Below are 18,737 nucleotides of genomic sequence, written 5' to 3'. Positions count from 1 at the left end.
CATGCACACATGGAGAGGCACAAAAATGCACCTATTTATCATGGACAAATATTACATATTTATCATTTTGAAAAAAACTCTGCAATAATCAGACTATTGCCACTAACACACAGCTATTTTTGTCTTACATAAAACAGGAACTGGCACATTAACATACCGTTGATTACTGGAAAATTTTACCTTTGTTATGACAAAAAATTATGTGATTCTGTGTGATTTTTGTAAGTCTCACATAAACAGATGCAAAGAAACTTATCAAATCTGAAATTTGTATCATAGATGGGAATTTCAGAATTTTTGGCTATATCCTCACTCCAGTTTCTTTTTTCTGTCCGTCAGTACAGCTCTAGGAAGGCGGTGCTTCTTGGGCTTTGGGTTCTTGTTTTATTTTACAAAATACTACAATGTCAAGTGTTTTAACTTAGGACTGGTTAGAGTGGACAGTTCAGAATTCATATTCTGGATCGGCTTCTATGCCCTTCCTATTTCAATCTTGGCTCTACAGGCTGTTTGTCACCTGTAACACAGAAACATTCTCAACTCAGCAACTGAATGTTTATTATCCATGTGCAAGAGAAACTGCACATCCTTCAGAACTAGGCCTCAGATGTGATGACTTAATCACTACATTCTCAGCTAGGGTATGTAACACGAGCTGAAGCCAAGATTTCAATGCCTATGAGATATGTTTATCTTATTTTTACTAACATAGCTTGTCTACATACATATTTAAAATATTCTTCCAAGTTAGGTTCTGAATTTGCTCTTAACTCTTAAGTCCACCCCTGCATTATTTTGCAAATAGCATTGAAATTATATTTGCAACCAAAGGAGATGGAGCTTTGTTTGCTCCATTCATCTCTGTATCCCTGGTTCTATGTCTATATTTACCTTCACAACCTCTTCTGTATTTTCTTTAAAGTTTGCAAAATCTTTAGCCACTACAAAAAATCAAATGCCATATGAAGCAAATATAATTTTCTAACTTATTTGCACAATTTTAATTCTGTGTAAAGAAGGCCTGAGGACACACACAAACGTCAATGAAAATATCAGATACTAAAGTGCTGCTCATTAAGTGAGCATCACCTGAGTTATGAATGAGCAAAGATCCTATTTACAATATATGGGATCACATAAGCATTTATATACTGTTATACTGCCCACAGGCAGTGGGATTATAATGGGATTACTCTCTACAAATTTTCCATAAACTCACATCCTTACATTCAACTTACAAAAAGGAATTTGCCATTTTGTTCCAAGTTGCTTCATATCTCTTCTTCTTTCTCCTGTCCTCCCTGGATCCATGACAACATGGCTTCTGCTACTCCTACACATACTCCCTGCTGCTGCTTTCTTCCGCAGAAAGTTCAAATTCATATGGCAGACAAGGAAAGCGTAAGCATTTCTTTTTCACAATCTTTTTTTGAACTTACTCTGTGTAATGAGAAAACTGAAATAGCTTCTTACCCATAAGCACAGCACAACACAGAAGGTAATATTCTCCTCTGAGAGCAGCAGCACTGGCACTACTCGACTTTCCATGAGGTACACAAGATGTACATACTTGGTCATTGTTAAAAACATGGAACTTTACATGGAACAGTCATGAAAGGCGAGTCAGAATTATTCCCAAAGAGGCGAATCCTAACGGCCTGACGTGTATGTTGGGTAGCAAGATTCAATCCAGATGCAGCCCTTGTGGTACAACAACAACTAACTCATTTTTACAATATATGGCTATAAAATGATGGATGTTGAAGATTTATAATGGAAAAAACGTAGAAGCTGAAAACTGGGATTATGTGATGGCATTGCCTGTACCTGCAGCCTTATGATCTGCAACTGTTTATGGGCATGGAATTGATATAATTAAAAAACATGATTTAAGCATTTCTGTTACTTATGGTTAGGAGTGATTCTCAGCTACAGAAAGAAAGTGCTCTTATTTGGATGTAAAACCTCTCTCCTTCCAAACAAGAGGGATGGTTTTTTTTAATACTATAAAGTTACTAACTAGTGTTTATTTCTTATATTTTTCCAAAATACAAAGCAGTAAATCTATGCAATCATATTGAATTCATCAAATCTCCGTAAGGATTTTGGTAAACTACAAACAATCTGTGATAAGGACAAAAAAATTTCAGAGTTTAACTATACATTTTAGAAACAGTCATCTCTTTCTCTTCATTCTTAATTTTCAAACTGAGTTCATTTCATGCTCACTAGATTCTGTATGGAAATAAACAGAAAAAAACTGACCTCTATCCACCCTTTTCATGCCATAATTGAATGGATCTCTGCTGTATGGAATTGTAGGAATGAAAGGGTAGAATAATTTTTGAGACTGTAGAAAGGTGTAATGAAGAATGAATGATGATATGCAGAGCAAAATAAGATCAGTTTTGGACATGGTTAATTCAAAGAAATAGGGAGGCTTACAGGGAACACTGGAAAATAGGTGAAGTTTTACCAGAATCCCAGCGTCACTGATGTTTTTGCATTGTGATGTAGAAAGTTCCAATATTTTTCCAGGCCAGCCTAGGGCTCTCAAGCCCTAAAAAATTCCAGAAAAAATTAGTCTTAAAAATCAATACATGCAATTACATGTAATTACATTCAACATGTTAAGATGGTCAATACTGTCCAATGCCTGTATAGTAAAGCTTCCATCTAAGAATCACCGCATATTTTAAGACATTCTCTTCAGCAGAACACATATAGTTTATCCTCATACTTTTGAAATATGTATAAGGTTCAAGAATTCTAAGCAGAAATAATTCAATTAAGAAAGGGAAAAATTTTATTTTCCTACCTGCTGAAAAAGAAAGAGAGTGAAGAAAAGTAGTGTGATGTGAAATACTTCCACCAAGGCTCTCATAAACATACATTTACAGATGCACTCCTCCAAAATTTGGGGTTGAAAGAACTTTTCATAATTGTTGGGGGTTTTTTTTAGAAGAACAAAATACTATTTTCTAGGACCAAATAATGTCTTAAAATTGCTGCCTTACAATTAAAGGCTTTATAGCTACAGCTATGGCACAAGACAAGATTTGAAACAGTGCAGTCACACTCATAGGTGTATGAACACCCTCCATATTCAAGACAATAGGGAGGTGAAAACTTCAGTAAATTCCTATTTCAGGAGTGCAAAAGGATCCAAAGATGCTTTGTGATTTTTACTGTTTGTACACCAGGAAACAGGACAATGTCTGATCCTAAATACTCTAAACTGAAGGAGAATTGAATGTTGATTTTGTAAAATGTATTTTGATAGTCACAGCGGAATATCTCTGTACTTCATACCAATAAAGTAAACTTTATTGAAAAGCAAAGTTATCGCTTTATTCCACATGGTTAATAAATTATCTACAATTAGGCAGTGAACAGCACTGCTTAATTGTAGGCAGAGAGGAAGTGTCAGCCTGAAAAATAAGCACATGTAAATAGTGTCTGGAATCCAGATGTGGACACTGTAATGGTAATGCTGAAGAGTGCGGCTGGAGTTCAAATTTTGCAAATTCCTGAAATCTCACAGGCTGAATAAAACCAAAGAATGGAACAAGGAGAGAGATTTCCAATCTTGGAAAATCCTACTTATGAAAACACATAAATTTGCATTTTCCTCAGCAGACACTGTTATGTAGTGAGCATTACTTTCAACAGCTTCATGAAAATCTACAGATTCCAAATTTTTGTTGACCAAAGCACTCCTATTCAAGACAATAAACCATTTATGTACTTAAACCCCTGTGGTGGTTTGGGCTAGGCCTTCCTTGGTTACTAGTTTGTAACCAAGGAAGGGTCCAGATTTACCCAGTATTCCCTACGATTTTTACATAAACCAGATTATAAGAAGAAAGGAGGAGAGGCCTTCGCTCTCTTTCCTTCCGGCGGCTTGGAGGTGCAGGTTCCCTGCTGTTGAGCTGCCGTGTTGGGGAGCGAGGCCTGGTTGGGCCTTGTCGACCTTGGGAGACAGAGGTTGCCGGCGAGCGTTCCGGAGCGACCCTCGGTTGTCCCAGGAGAGTAGTGAGCTATTTCTTTGCTAACTCTTTTAGTGGATAGATATTGGGCTGCTAATTGGGATATTTATATATATAATATTTTGGTTTTGTTCCTTTTCCCTTCCCCCTTCCCTTTCCCTTATTTTTAATTGTATATAAGTGTAAATATATTTATATATCTCACTTTGGTTGTCTCTCTCTCGTTTCGGGTTTTCTTTTGTTTTTTTTTCTCCCTCTTCTCCCTGAGGTTTGAGGGGGGGGGGGGGAACTCTGGTGGTAAGGTTTGGAGACTTGGCAGGGAGCCAGCTTCAAACCATATCAACCCCAAACAGGTTTATGCCAGAACTTGAATTCCTTACAGCAGAGACTGATAATGATAAGGGTGACCTTTAGGAACATAATTTCTTCTTGGATTTTTCTTTATTTGAAAGTGTTCCCACTTTAATGTACTTGCTAAGGAAATACTAGAGAATATTATAAAGATTTTTTTGCTACTTGACAACTAATGCTGTTATGCCTTCAAAGTTAATTTATAATAAATTTATATTATTAAAGTGACATTGAATCACAGAACAACTATTTTGTTAAATGAAAATCAAAGTCTACTTTGAATTATTTCATTATTATTTCCAGATTTAAAAACAGAAAGAGTGAAGACTTGAAAGACAAGAAATGTCATTAGGAACCATCTATTACATATAAAAACTAAGATATTTCTATGTTTCCAAAAAGAAACCTCTTCAAACAAGCTCTATGCAGGAGGTCTAATCTATATGACATTTTAAACTATTATTTTTGTATCTATCATAAATACAAAGGAGCCAATTATCAGTAGTTTTATTAGACTTCCTGATTTATTCAGTAGTATTCCCTGATAAATAACATCAGGGATCCCCATCCAGAATACTGACCTAGTTCTAAAATCTTTTATCTTCTATACTAAGACTCCTGACATTTATGAAAGATATGGTTGGAGCTGTATTATCATTGGAACCCCTGGAAACAGATGCTGGCAAAACAAATACTGTGTAACATAGACAGTAGGATCACCCACTCTAGGATCACTGACTCTCCAAAAACATATTTCCTCTTTAACATAAAAAAATCCCCTCCTGTGTCTTGGATGAATCTTCTGTTGCCAACGCAAAAAGGAAGACTTTGTCCAGCATCTCTTCTATTGCATGTATTTTACCATTTCCATTTAGAAAACAACTTTAAAATAAAACTTCTTATTCCTCTGTAACAGCTGGGGGGTTTTTTTCGGTCAATTTTTACTTTTTTGTTCTGTTTTGTTTACTTTACTACATGAGGCCTACAAACAGTAGCAGAACATCATTTATTATTATTTCACCATGGTTTCTGCAGATGGGAAAATGGGTATTAACTACACCAGTTGGTAAGGGTCTTCACTTGCTATAGGCAAAAGTCACCTGAGGCTATGACATACCAAAGAACAGCTCTTCTTTATTTACATTCACAAGCTGCAAGTCTCTGCCTTTCTACTGTGGCCTGCAATGAATGTACCATCTCTTGCTAACAATAACCATGTGCTACTATATTCAACTTCTGAGATATCTGTTCACATATCTCTTTGTAACCTTCAGGGTCAGCATCTGTAATGTATCTCTATGTTCCAGAGATATACAGATGTTACTTCCTGTTCATACTCCAAAACAAGTAGATTGACCCCAGAGTGACTCCAATATTGGAAGACAGCTTTTAGGAGGTATCTCCCACCTTCTATTTCTGAGTCATTTAGTACTAAATCTATCCTCTAAAATGGTCAGTTTTCTGCACAGATTAGCCACAGCCAGGCACCAGTTTCATGGATCCAACACTAGAAGAGAACAATGTAATTCTTACCATGCAGATTCATTTTGCCATTAACAATACAAATGTGGCAGAACAAAGTTCAGTTTCACATAGTAAAAAGCTCCTGGAAAATGGGTAAGTTCTCACACAAATGTATACACTAACTATACTGTTTCCAACACCTGAGCTAACATAAAGGTGGGTTAGATCTGTTTACAGGAACTGCAGAGACAATTTTCCATTGCAGTGCAAAAATCTCCCTGTGTAACTTTGTGTACAACAAATGCCATAAAATTTAATTTCTGTATCCAATACCATTTGCTGTTAGAGCAGATCATAACTTACAAACTATGGTTGCCAATGTTTCTTCAGGCTAAGTCCAGACAACAGGGCTTCCATTGTAACAAAACGTCCTGTAAAAATATTGAGCCTGATTTTCAACATTGCTCAGTACTTTTAATTCCATCTGATTTGTGTTGGGACTCAAGGTGTTAGAATATCTGGCATCGATTGCAATTACTCTCTTTGTTCTTAATTCCTCTTTTTATGCAGAATTAAGTTTGTGAGTCTCCAAGTTTAAATCTCTCTTTCTCTATTCTCCCAAGTGATTTGGAGGGATAATAGCTGAATTTGGAGCTCACTTTGATATTTCTTTTTCCCTGCCTTGGGAGTGTGTGTGATTTGTCACATCCTTTCCTTTGGAAATCAAATGCAACTCGTTCATTTGCAGTCCATAGCTGGTCGTATCTATTAGACCTGAAAAGATTTTTTCATTACCCTTTACAAGGCTCTCCTACTGGCCTAATTTTCTAACAGACCAAAAAGTGGAGCCAGGCTATCAATTCAAGTCACTGCAGATTCAGAATCCCACTAAGAGTAAAAAGAAAGAGGTAATTGTGGAAAGTCAAAATGCCACTTTCGGCTGTGTGGGGTTTTTTCACCCTATTTAGAAACTTATTATTAAAATATTAGTAATTATTTATGTTTCATCCTGGCCTTCAGGACCAGTCAGGATCTGAAGATCATTAAGTACAAACACATAAGAAAATTGAGCTAAGTGTTCATATATCCATATAACCTCTACTGAGGAGTGCCCAGTGATTACAAAGTATCCTCAAATTTGAATTGTAACTACACACAGCACACAATTCAGCCACACAAGAGAATGGGGCCTTAGATTATCATGAGAGAATTTCACGCATGGCAGTCATTCCTGAAGAAAGTGCAGAAACAAAGAATACTTCTCTCTATGCTTTGTATGTCCTTTTTATCCTTGATTTCAGAAGTTTATCAGGGTTCTTCCCATTTTTAAAGTATTTTACCTATTTTTTGATGTTCCAGGCAATTTTTTTTTCTCTGTCATTATTACACTGCATATAATCCACCACTGATATTAAGCTTCCCTGAGTCTATGTCAGGGCATCTACTGTTTTTGTTGCTGGATGTTCCATATAACTCAGGATCTTTTATTACTGTGCTATGCTTTTCTGTCTAAGTCCTGCTTGATTGAAGGCATTTCCTTCAAATGTCCTGACACTTTTGTACTTAATTACTTTTTTAACGTCTCAGGAATATGGGTGGTCCAGGCCATGTGCATTAGCAGCTTGTGTCAGAACAAGGAAACGGGCAGCTGAGCACTTTCAGACACTCGGAGCAAAGCTGTCAAGGCTGTCTCATGAAGACATCAGAAAAAGTTCAAGACATTTTTAAAAAAATATGGAGAGTATGCAAATAAAACTGGTGACTAAAACCGCTTCTCTAACTCATGGAAGCATTTCCACTGAGTCTGCTTTTATAAAACAGATTTTGGTCCTAAATGCTGATGTTTTCTTCTCTGTAATAGAAGCTTAAAAATCTTACATATACTGTAAATACCCTTACAATGATCTCTAAAATTACGTGTGATATTTTCTATGCATTCATGAACACATTCATCGTACTCATAATTTAAAACACTATGGTTCCTATTCCAGGGATTTTAGAGGAGCAAAATGTGAGGGAAAACAATGAGGGACAGGAGGCGAGCTAGAAAAAAAAAAGGTGGTTTCTTTGCTCTGTCACTGTGTTGTTGCTTTTTTTTCCAAAGAAATGTTGTCATTAAGTTGCAAATATTTTCATTTCTTATATTCTTTTAATTTCTTCGAAACTTTAAGAAACTGATTTCTGGTACTTCAGGAATGACAAAAACAGAACAAATGTCTTTCCCACTATTGAAAAAAGTTATTGAGACTTAAAAAAATCTGTGTTTTTTAAAAAAAAAATAATAATAAAGAAGGAAATATTACCTGAAATGTAAAGGGATGAATGCTAAAATAACGAAGTTTAAAAAAAAATATATATTTAAAATGAAGATGAATTACTTCCTTTATTCTAGCTCATTTTCAGAAGTTTCCCTGGATATGTTCTCTCTATGTAAGATGCAGAACTTTTTACACAATATCAGAATCTGAACATATGCAGTGATTACTTTTATTCAACTTCCAATTTTTAAGTCGAGGAGTAGACTCAGGATAAGGATAATAAACTTCTTCAAACCCAAAAGAGACTTTTAATGTATTTTTTTATTAGTACTATATCTTTTAATTACTGTCTGTCTATAAGGTACTGTTTTGTTGTTTTGTTTTTTTTTTTTAATTAACAATGTCTTGTCAGGGACAAGTCTAAAGAGTCAATACATTTCATCCAAATGCAACAAGTTCTCTGATTGAAAGACAGGTCACAAAAGGAACACTGGGTTTCAGAGTAACCACAGAAGAGGAAGGAACCAACAGTGGGGGAAAAAACTTCCATTTTGCTTAAGTCAGTCATACTTGAGACACAAATCTGTAAAATATATGGCTCTGCTATATCTTTTCTCCTCTATCCTTCCCTTAGGTATCCTTACGGAAATAAATTCTGCTCTGCTTTGATGAGCAGAATGATTCTGCTGTCATTTGAAAAGCCAGAAAGTAAAATTGTCCTGTGTAGTACAAATCTAAATTGCACATTCTAAACATTAAACAGCAAGACAGCAAAAGCAAGAGAGATCTATTGCACATCCTGCAGGGAAGCATATAAGCCTCACGAGTTTTCTCTATCAGCACAGCGTACGGGTGTTGATTACTGCACATAAAACATTGTGCCCTTTTTAAAGCAACACTTACCAAGTCTAAATTGAAAGAGATCTTAGTATGACTTCCTCTGTATGCTAATAAAATGCATAATATCAGGTCAAAGCACACAAACAGTAGCCTGTTACAGAGCAGACTGCAAGTTTTCCTTTTATTAATTAATGTTTTAATACTAGAAAATGTATCTAATATCCACGCATGAATGCTAATGCTTCAATACAGCAAACAGCAAAAATCTTGACAGTTTTTTTGCTGGTATTAGCACTCAGATAGAAATGACAAAAATTAAAAATGGTCAGTTTTTGGGTTAATTTTATCTGTCTTGTGGGAAAGAGAAAACTGAAAGCCTTAGCAGTGCAGTGTAAGCAAAAGAGCTTGGCTTGTTGCCGAGGTCACGGGTTGTGCTATGTGAAAACTAGAGTAAGAAGCAACACAGCATTTTAAAAGACTAACTGTGGCAGGCAAGGAGAAGAAAACATTTATATTGAAACACTGTGGGACTAAAATTCAAGGCAGCATAATTTTCATTCAGATATAATTTTATGATATTTTAAATGAACACATTAAGGGAAGTCTTGGATTTCCCAACCCTCTTTATTTGGCTTAATTTTCTTCTTTATAGTCAGACCTCCATAAAGGATACAGGCATTTTAATTTTTTTTCACATTTTGATTACTTTTGCACAAACTCTTGTGTTAGAGCCAAATAATGAGGTTTTTGGTCAGAATTTTGTTTGGACGGTGACTGAGTGAAGAGTCTCTAGGGCAAATTTTTTTCACAAGGATTCTCTCAGATTTCTGTGTTCACTGTTTGAGAGAGTTTGTCACAAAAGCAAATGAAGCAGCAGAACTGGCTCTGAACCCTGTGCACAAGCAGGACCTACCTGCACTTCTAATGTGGAGTCCTGCAATGTTTAACCTGGCTCCCCAACTTGCTTTTTTTTTGCTTTCCAGTTTTAGCAACTCGACACATTGAAGACACCTTATTAGCAATTCTTTCACTATCAATTGCTTTCTAGATCACAGTGGAGAGGCACAATATGCCTCTGACGGAGCTAAGCTCACACTCAGCTTTCTTAGCTTAGCTCCTGAAGAATCTTGTACCAATGGCCTTACACATCCATTACTGACCCTAAGAGAGAAATGTAGGCAATATTTATAATCAGTACTTTTCCTACTCCATACAAGTCAATACATGATTTGCATTCAGCAGTCAGCATTGTAGATAAACAAAAATTAATAGTGGTATTTTTAAAATAGCCCCCAAAAGAATCAGAATGATGCTGCACTTTGGAATGGCTGAAAACCCAAACTTTCTGGAAAAGAAGGTCTATTGGAGATTACGGGAAATTCTGTCAGTTCCAGTACTCAGGTATGACAGCCACTCTGAAAGACAGAGCTTGAAAAACACATCTAGAAAGTATCAGAACATGTTTAAACATCTCAGAGTAATATTTGTATTAATTTTTTTTTAATTTAAGGAACTGAAATAATTTTAAGCGAAAATTATCTCCTAGCACAGAAGCAAAAGTCATCAGCAGCATATGTATGTGGCGGCTGTTCTGTACTGCATGGAGAGTTAACCTGAATTCTTAGGAGTGTTTCGCTTAATCAATTGCATATCTCCCACACAGCTAACTTATACAAAAAGGTTATAAAAATTAAGTAGATAGAAAGTCTTTCAGCCAAGCTGAGAAGTCTGGAGAGCTGACTCCAACTTTGGTGTTTCAATACAGTTCATATCTCTGGTATGTTTAACATTACTGTACACATAGCTTTTCAATGCATTCCCAGTATTTCTTTTGTGCTCCCTGATGAATAAAAAATTAATCCCAGAATTATGCAGGACAGAATCATACTTTGGCCTGTACACTTTGTTGCAGCACAAAGAATCACTGCAAATCCCAAAGTCTCAGCACTACTAATAAACCGATAACCTGAACAGAGCCTCATTGTGTGACCACAGGCTACAGAAGAAGCTAGAATTCATAAACTGTTAATTACTCTGCAACAATTCAGCCACTGTGGTAGTTTGGGTGTTATTTCACAGTGCAGTTGTTTTTCATTCTAGATGACAGACAAATTTAAGAAATGTAACTTCAGAATAACCAACTCGCATGAAGTCTATAAGGATGGCAGGTCCTGGCAATACTGAATTAAAAAAAATTTAAAATACTTATTCTGTAACCAGAGGTGAGTGAGAGAGCAGCTTTGGTGGGTACCTGGACCCCCAGGGTCAACCCACCACACAAGTTTAGATGTGTTAAAATCTATAACTTTGTTAATGCTGAAACTTTTAAAAGTGTCTGCAAAAGCAATAAAGTAAGTACAGAGTTCTACAACAGCTTTACAACTGCTTAAAAATTTTGTTAGGGTAATTCAGGAATTCTTTAGCACTAGAGGCAGTAGACACGTGCAAACACACTCACAGCCCATGATCTGGCTGACAGACTGGAAACCCAGCCTTCTAAATGTTAAACCAGAATACACAGGCAGCTGTCCCACCTGCCCAGCTGAACTACCAACATGATACCACGGTATTATTCCAGCTCTTCTACTGATATGTGACACATCTGAAGTGGAAAACAAGCCTTCATATAAAATATATCCTTCCCCTATACCATAAATAACAATATTTTCTTGGTAATTGTAAAAAAAATTGGCAGTTTTATTTATATCTTAGTATTAGACAGTTATAAAGTATTATTTCAATATTCAAAAAATTAAATAATGTCCAAGTTTCAATATAATTCTTACACTGGAATTGTCTTTGATTATCATATTCATCTTCTTCATAGCCACATTCCAGCACTGAAATATGCCATGGCTATGAAGTCATACTAAATCTACAGTTAGTTTTTTTGCTTGAATTGTATTAATAATAAATACATTTTTGAAAACATGATACAGGACCAAAAAACTACTTGCATAAAATATTTTTTTATATATTCAGATGCATATATTAACATTCTAAGAATTTAGTTTTAAAACTGAAACGTGTTAACAGGACTTATTACGAGTATAATTAACTACTACAATCCCTTTGCAATGGTTACAGAAATCCAATGTGATCTAGTGCCTTATACAGTCTGCCACATTCAGTACAAGAATATGTTTCAATGGTGAAATCATCCTAAGACCAGCATCTGTAATCTTCTGGCATCAAACAGACATATGAATGTGCCTGATGTATGGGGCTGCATTTACTCATCAACTTGAAATTGAAATATTAAAGATGTAAGTTACACATCTGACATACATTAAGGGACTGATCCAAATATCCACTGAAATGAGCTGATTTATTTCAAATTATCTGACTGAATTTTAAAAATATATCATCCTAAGAATTTTTTGAATTAATATACTAATATTCAGTGCTGACCTTGACAAGGGCTTTAAAAGTTCAGAAAGTTTTGGAGAGTCAGGGAAGAAAATAGACCTTATTTGTTGGCGTTTTGGAACCAGAGTCTTTGAAGAGAGAAGGTGACATAAAACATTCATATCCCTATGCTGTCACATAAAAAAAGATCACCAAATATTCTGCATATAACACCAAAATGTTACCATTTCAAACAAATAGTTATAATTCATTTAAACAGTAACTTCTAGACAGGGAGCGGTATGTGAAACACTTAAATTCTTCATATACTTATGTTTTGGAACACAAGGAAAAGAAGTAAGCACCTGGAGACATGAAATAGGACACATGTGAGACAGTGATCTAGTTAACAATCACTTTTGCAGAAGCCTGGAAATTCTTTTTTGATGGGCAAAATCAGTAGGAGAATGCTGTTCCCATATATTACATTAGCTTTAACACTAAAAGTGAAAAGTGCTCATTTATAGACTGGAAGACCATAATTCAGACATACTAATGCAAAAAAGAAGACAAGACAACTGAAATTTTCTGCACAAGACTGTAAGTGAGCAAGATTTATAAACATAATTAGCTAATAGTTGTAAAAAAATGTTTTGGAGAGAACTTTTCCTTTCAAATTGATTCTGAATAACTTTCTTTAAAGTCATTTGAGAGGATAACCCAGTTCCAACATCAGAAAGTTTCTCCAAATGTACAGATTTATTTTCTTACTTGAATACATCTGTCTGTAAGAGTTGGCATTTTGCTGATTAGCAAATCTTGAATTCCATTGCAGCCATTGGCAATACTTCTGAAGACATCAACTGAAATTTAGACAAGAAATAAAATGATTATGTCTTAGCAACCCTAACAAAAACATTACAGGGAAAGCTTGAGATCTCTTCAGTATTTTAAAACCATAGGTACCTAGATGCTCACTAAGACAAGAAATGCATTAATCTTACCAAAAGAAAAACAGACCCATAAGGTATATATATTATTCTGCAATTTGAACAACATAATCCAAAGGATCTGTCCAAAAAGTGTGTCTTTTAATCAAGCAAGAGTAAAGTCCAACAATTTTTACAGCTGACACCATTTATGGAAGTAGTAATGAATGTCATCGTCACATTATTCTACCTTAGTTTTCGCAGCCTTACGAGGTATTCACTGCTAAAATCCAGTTTGAAGCAAACTCTGAATGTAGCAAAGTATCTTCATCGCTTTTTTTCTAGATCCATTCCATCTGGATCCATTCCAGATCCAGATCCACACATAAAATGTGTGTTAAATTCAGAGGGGATACAAGGAAAGATCCTGTGCAATCACAATAAACTGAGCTCATTTAGAGAATCCTTCATGCAGGACCACATCACCAACCCTGAATACTCTAACAGAGCAATATTCAGTGAAGTTACAAAAGGACAGATGGATTTGTTAATTCAGTTTATTCCCTTTATCACTCCAAGGAGACAACTCTTCAACTACCTAAATTCAATAGATGTCCGTTCACTCTTGGGCATACGAAGTATTTCCTTTGACATATAAATGCTGTGTAAAGTAAAGGACAGTTTCCTTCTAGCTTCATGTTCCACAGACAACTTGGATGTGAATCATTCCTCCCCAGGAATTTGCCCCCTTGATATTTGCAGGTAGAGATTTCACTGTTTCCCAAGGGTTTGAATTTGTATAATATAACAGATGATGGTTGGACTTGGTGATCTTGGAGTCTTTTCTGACCTTAACGATCCTATCATTCTATAACAGTTTTGTGTGGTTCAGACCACAGCCATGCTGTGTACCAGGAATTCATTCACAAAATGTCCATAGAAAAAAGTAGTCTGTCATATCCCCCTGGGTACCAAATGAGGCCTGTGGAGAGAAGAATCCAAAGCAGGAAAACTGTAATACAAAGTATTTTGGGTGGGATTCTTGCTGTGTCCTACCTCTGCTACTTATCAGTGGAAACAAGGGTCAAGCCTGCTTTCCTTCCATCTTGCATTGAATTAGAAGATTCACACCCTGGGTTTCTGGCTCTTCTTCATTTTGCAAACTTAACATTTGGGTTCTTTTTGCATTTGGCATTTTTTTCATGGAGTAACTGACTTTAAGTTAGAATCAAGGCAGACTGTCTTTTCTTTTCTGGCATAATGCCCCATCTTTTAACTTATGCCCAGGTTGGCTTGCTCTTTATTTTCAGGCTGGAGTGGCCTTTTAAACAGATTCTTTGTAAATTGTTTTAAATATTTTGATGTCAAATGTCTTCTCTCTCCTTAAAGGACTGTGGCACTCTTTGCATTTTTTCCCTTGTGCAGCGGGGGTGTCAACACTAGAAGGGAAGTGGCTGGAAATGTTTGTGCAGGTCTCACAGCCAGCTAGCCAGAATATGGTGTGGCTCATGACACACACTGGCACTGTTAGCACTGTAAATAATCTGGTGTGTTTTAAGCTCAGGACAAGTGTAGCATAAATGTTTTTCCTACAGTGGATCTGTAGCAGCCTGTAAAATGGGAGTGAAAACCCTAACACCAAAATAAATAGAAGAAATATTTTACCAGTAATGCATGGTAATATAAATCCCATCAACTACCTGATAGCTGCCTGTGCTCAAGGTCAGGTCTGATATGGTGCAGCTGCAGAATCTGGATCAGGTTCTGAGACCAGCCTGAGAACAGCCACACCGTAAGAAAGAGGTGAAGAAGGAAAATCTTGGGAGGCTGCAGGGCTGCAGAATAGGATTATACAGAAAGAACCATCTTGTAACCACAAGCTGCTCAGAGCATGTAGAGCTTGTTGGTGCAGTCCAGGCTCTCACAGCACCTCCAACTGAGACATATCCGTTGGACAAAAGGGCACTGTGACTTTGGGAATGTGGTTGGTATGGTAACACATCAGTGAGGATCTGCAGAGAGTACTGTAGATCTCACTCATCAGCATGGATAGGTTGGATTTGCCCACCACAAATGATTGCAAAACAACCACTAACAGTATATGGCAAAGGCAATACTCTTTTCTACTGCTAATGATCACTAGAAGGTAAAATGTTGGTGTGGAAAGATGGGTGCTAGTTCTCAGGACAGAATGTAAAATTCAGCTGTCCAATTCTAATTTTGTACTCACTATTGGCATATGTGATGTAAGACAATATAATCCTATCTTGTTTCCTCAGCCCAAAACCTTCAGTATGTATGAAAGGGATTAGCTTAATTGTGAATATCAAACAAGCAGCTGCCTGAGGGAAGCACTGGGAAATCTTTACTCTCTGCTGGTCAGGAAGCACCAATTGCTTTACCACAGCATCACCAATTCGTCCAAGCAGGAGTTCACCTAACCCTGCAACAGGCCTCTTCCTCATTGGCTCTCAAGTGCCACAACAGAATAATTATGAATCCTGGGATCTCTGTATAGCAAAGAGCAACAAAGATCCCAAGACAGGTCAGACCTGACAAAGTCTGAATCGCCTCTGGAGACCTCCCTCCCTCTCTAATGGTTACGTAGATAAATTAATTTTCTAGGCACCACCTTAGTTTAGAGGCCTAAAATTAAGTGAAATTCCCATTCTCAAAAGGATAGATAGTAGGTAGCAGGTAATCAGATCATACTCCACAATCCTGAGGAACAAAAGTAGCATGTCTGTTTCTGGAATTCACTAAGGATTGCATAATGTTAACTGCAGTCTAAAGGACTTTTAATCTCTGTCTGGAAAAACACTGTTCACTTAACATAGCCATTTGATACCACAAATAGCAGAAATCTGGTGTTTTCCTCCATGCAATCCAAACCAAATTACACTGAAGCAGTTAATAATACCCCTGCACAGATTGTTTAAACTTTTTTTTCACTAGAAGAGTTTTTTAACTTAATAACTGGATAATGAGTCTCGGGCATCAGGCTGAGAAAGTTCCAGTGTGAAACATGTATTCAGATAAGATTAAATAAAATTAGTCAACATTTAGATGCTATTGCAATATCATATGTATTTATCTTATTTTCCTTTATTCCCTTTATTAACCTTAATTTCTTCTCTAAAGCCCATATGGACTATCTATGAAACTTCAGGCACTCTTGAAGATAAAGTATAGAAATATGAAATTTTGTGCACATTTTAGTAAAACAATTGCTTTCTCAACTCACCTGAAATTGCTGTGTTTAATAGATTGCCTCAAGAGTGAAGAGTTTGTCCTGAGAATCAGTGTTAGGATACATATGGAGTTTAATACTGAATTCTTTGCCCCAGATGAGCAAAAACCAACTTAAACCTTCTCCTTCAAACCAATTGTGAGGAAAGATCTTTTGAAGGTTATTGAGTCTTAGCTCCTACAAAATTCTGCAAAATAGACTTTTTCAGCATGACCTGTAAGATTATTCTATAAATGTTTTACTTTTCTTGCACATACAATTCAGAAGTCAATGGAATGATAAAATATAAATATAAATAAAACAAAGTAAACAAGTAAAATATAAGTCCGTGTCTGCAGGAGTTTTCAGTCTAATATGTAGATTTCTGACTTGGGTTTTTTCTAAATTGTATGCTAGGATACTGTGATCTGAAATGAAAGTACATCAAAACAAACATGGAGCAAACCACAGCTAAAGATCTGTCCCCATAAATTTAGAAAAAAAATTTAGTGAAATGATAAAATGCTTGTAAGAATCTCAGAGTTCATTTAATTTAATCTTTTTACAGTTTCTTAATCCCAAAGAATAGGACTATGCAGATTTTTTATTCAGGTTTTGGCTTCTTTGCTACACATCTCCCACTTTAAAATTCCCTCTTTCTCCCCAGAACTGACTGTATTTGTGAAATCCATTCTGCAAGGCAGAATGCTGTCTGCAGTACAGAAGGGATTTTGAAGAAACACTATTCTATGATTCCAGTATTGGCAACGCACTCTGAGTGTAGAAACTTGAAAATCAATGTTCAGGATCGAGGAAGTACTCACTGGGGCACAAGGGACTATCTTTTTTTTGTGTGTCCTCTCTTTGTCAAGAATCATAAAATGAATTGTGGTATCCCTTCAGATGTTTAGCACATTACATTAATGGCTTGCCTCTACATGTTATTTTTCTTTTAGTTTTCCACTGTACAAAAGAAAAAGCTTATATTAACATACTCCTGAATTAGCATGTTTCTAAAAATAAATAACAGTCCATGTGTAACTTATAGTATTCTTCAGTTACACAAGTTTGTACTCAGGAAATGTAAACAACCAGTTCTCTTCTTCAATAAATAAAGAACATGGCTCAGACTTGCTCCCCAAGTGATGGCCCCTTTTTGTTGCTCGATAGGTCCGAAGAAGCCAGAATTGGACAAAATGAGAATTCTCCCAATGAAGCCAGAGCAGGAGGACTGCAGATGGTGACAACTGGTGAAGCCTACACATTTGCCAATAGCTTTCCTGACATCCCCACTAACACTGAAGGATGTCAAGAAATGAAAGGGTCAAACTTATTTTTCCCAGTGGCTTATCCAGCTGTTGTAAACCACAGCAAGTGACAGACTGTTCCAACACATTTTGGGCCAGAATAGTTTCAGTCAGAAAATCAGCCACAAATGTCACCAAAAAAAAAAGGTCAATTTCTTTGAACACCTTCATTTTTCTAATTTAACTGGAAATATCTCTCATCAAACTGTTCTAGTTGTATCATCCCCACCTAATATGTTGATAAATGACATGCAATTGCTTTATACCCTCCCGTCTTTTCAGTTTTGTGTCTAACAGCAGAAAATTTTCCTCCTGTGCTGTTCAGCTTCAGAAGCAGGACAAAGAAATCTTATGCTTTCTACGTAATGTTATGAGAACATCAATGGTGTAACAGGGTACCCTTTGAGCAACACACAAGAGAATCTCTGTATTTTTATGAAAATATGTTGAAATTCATTAGTGAAAATATTTACCACCTGTGTCATAAGGACACGATCTTGATTACTGTGTTTTATGCAAAAAAACCCCCTTACCTACAATTCATCCAGTGTTATCACCAAGTATTAATATAACAGTCAAAGGAAAGACTGCCCTGCTTCATGACAACAAACTAGAATTCCCAGTTTTCTGCCTAACTATGTTTTAACAAGCTATTTAAATGCCCTGGTCCTCAAGTTGCCACTTTACAAAATCATTCGCATAATCACCCATTTTACACATGGGCTTTCTAAATAGATGTTCAAATCCTTTGGTAATAATGGTAATAGAAGAATTCATATAAAAAGAACTCTAATACTAAAATAAAAGAAAAAAACAAGAATAATGAAAAAACAGGGAAAATACATATTCTATAGAATATATATTCTGTTCTATAGAACATTTTTAGCATAATTTAAATATTTGTACTATAGCTTCCCTACATTTTTCTAACTAAATCTGAAATATTAGCCTTTCAGAAGTTCCCTTTGGTTTAGTTCATCCAGTGAGAGGGAAAAAAACCCTATCTTATTAAAATGCTTTCT

The 18,737-nt window shown here is 36.0% G+C and overlaps 1 protein-coding gene across 1 annotated transcript in view; it reads right to left on the bottom strand.

Moving 5' to 3' along the window:
* The window catches only part of FBXL13 (F-box and leucine rich repeat protein 13), a 59,781-nt gene that overhangs the window by 13,897 nt on the left and 27,147 nt on the right, over window positions 1-18,737 (bottom strand). The window contains 6 exon segments of the mRNA XM_029958069.1: window positions 2,477-2,560; window positions 9,997-10,063; window positions 12,011-12,137; window positions 12,250-12,336; window positions 12,339-12,399; window positions 13,022-13,113. Of these exon segments, the coding sequence (XP_029813929.1) occupies window positions 2,477-2,560; window positions 9,997-10,063; window positions 12,011-12,137; window positions 12,250-12,336; window positions 12,339-12,399; window positions 13,022-13,113 (518 nt within the window).

The sequence above is a fragment of the Manacus vitellinus genome, unplaced genomic scaffold, assembly GCF_001715985.3.
Source record: "Manacus vitellinus isolate BGI_N305 unplaced genomic scaffold, ASM171598v3 scaffold_13_pilon, whole genome shotgun sequence".
Lineage (NCBI taxonomy): Eukaryota > Metazoa > Chordata > Aves > Passeriformes > Pipridae > Manacus > Manacus vitellinus.
The sequence above is the reverse complement of the archived record's forward strand: the minus strand, read 5'-3'. Positions and strand labels throughout refer to the sequence as shown.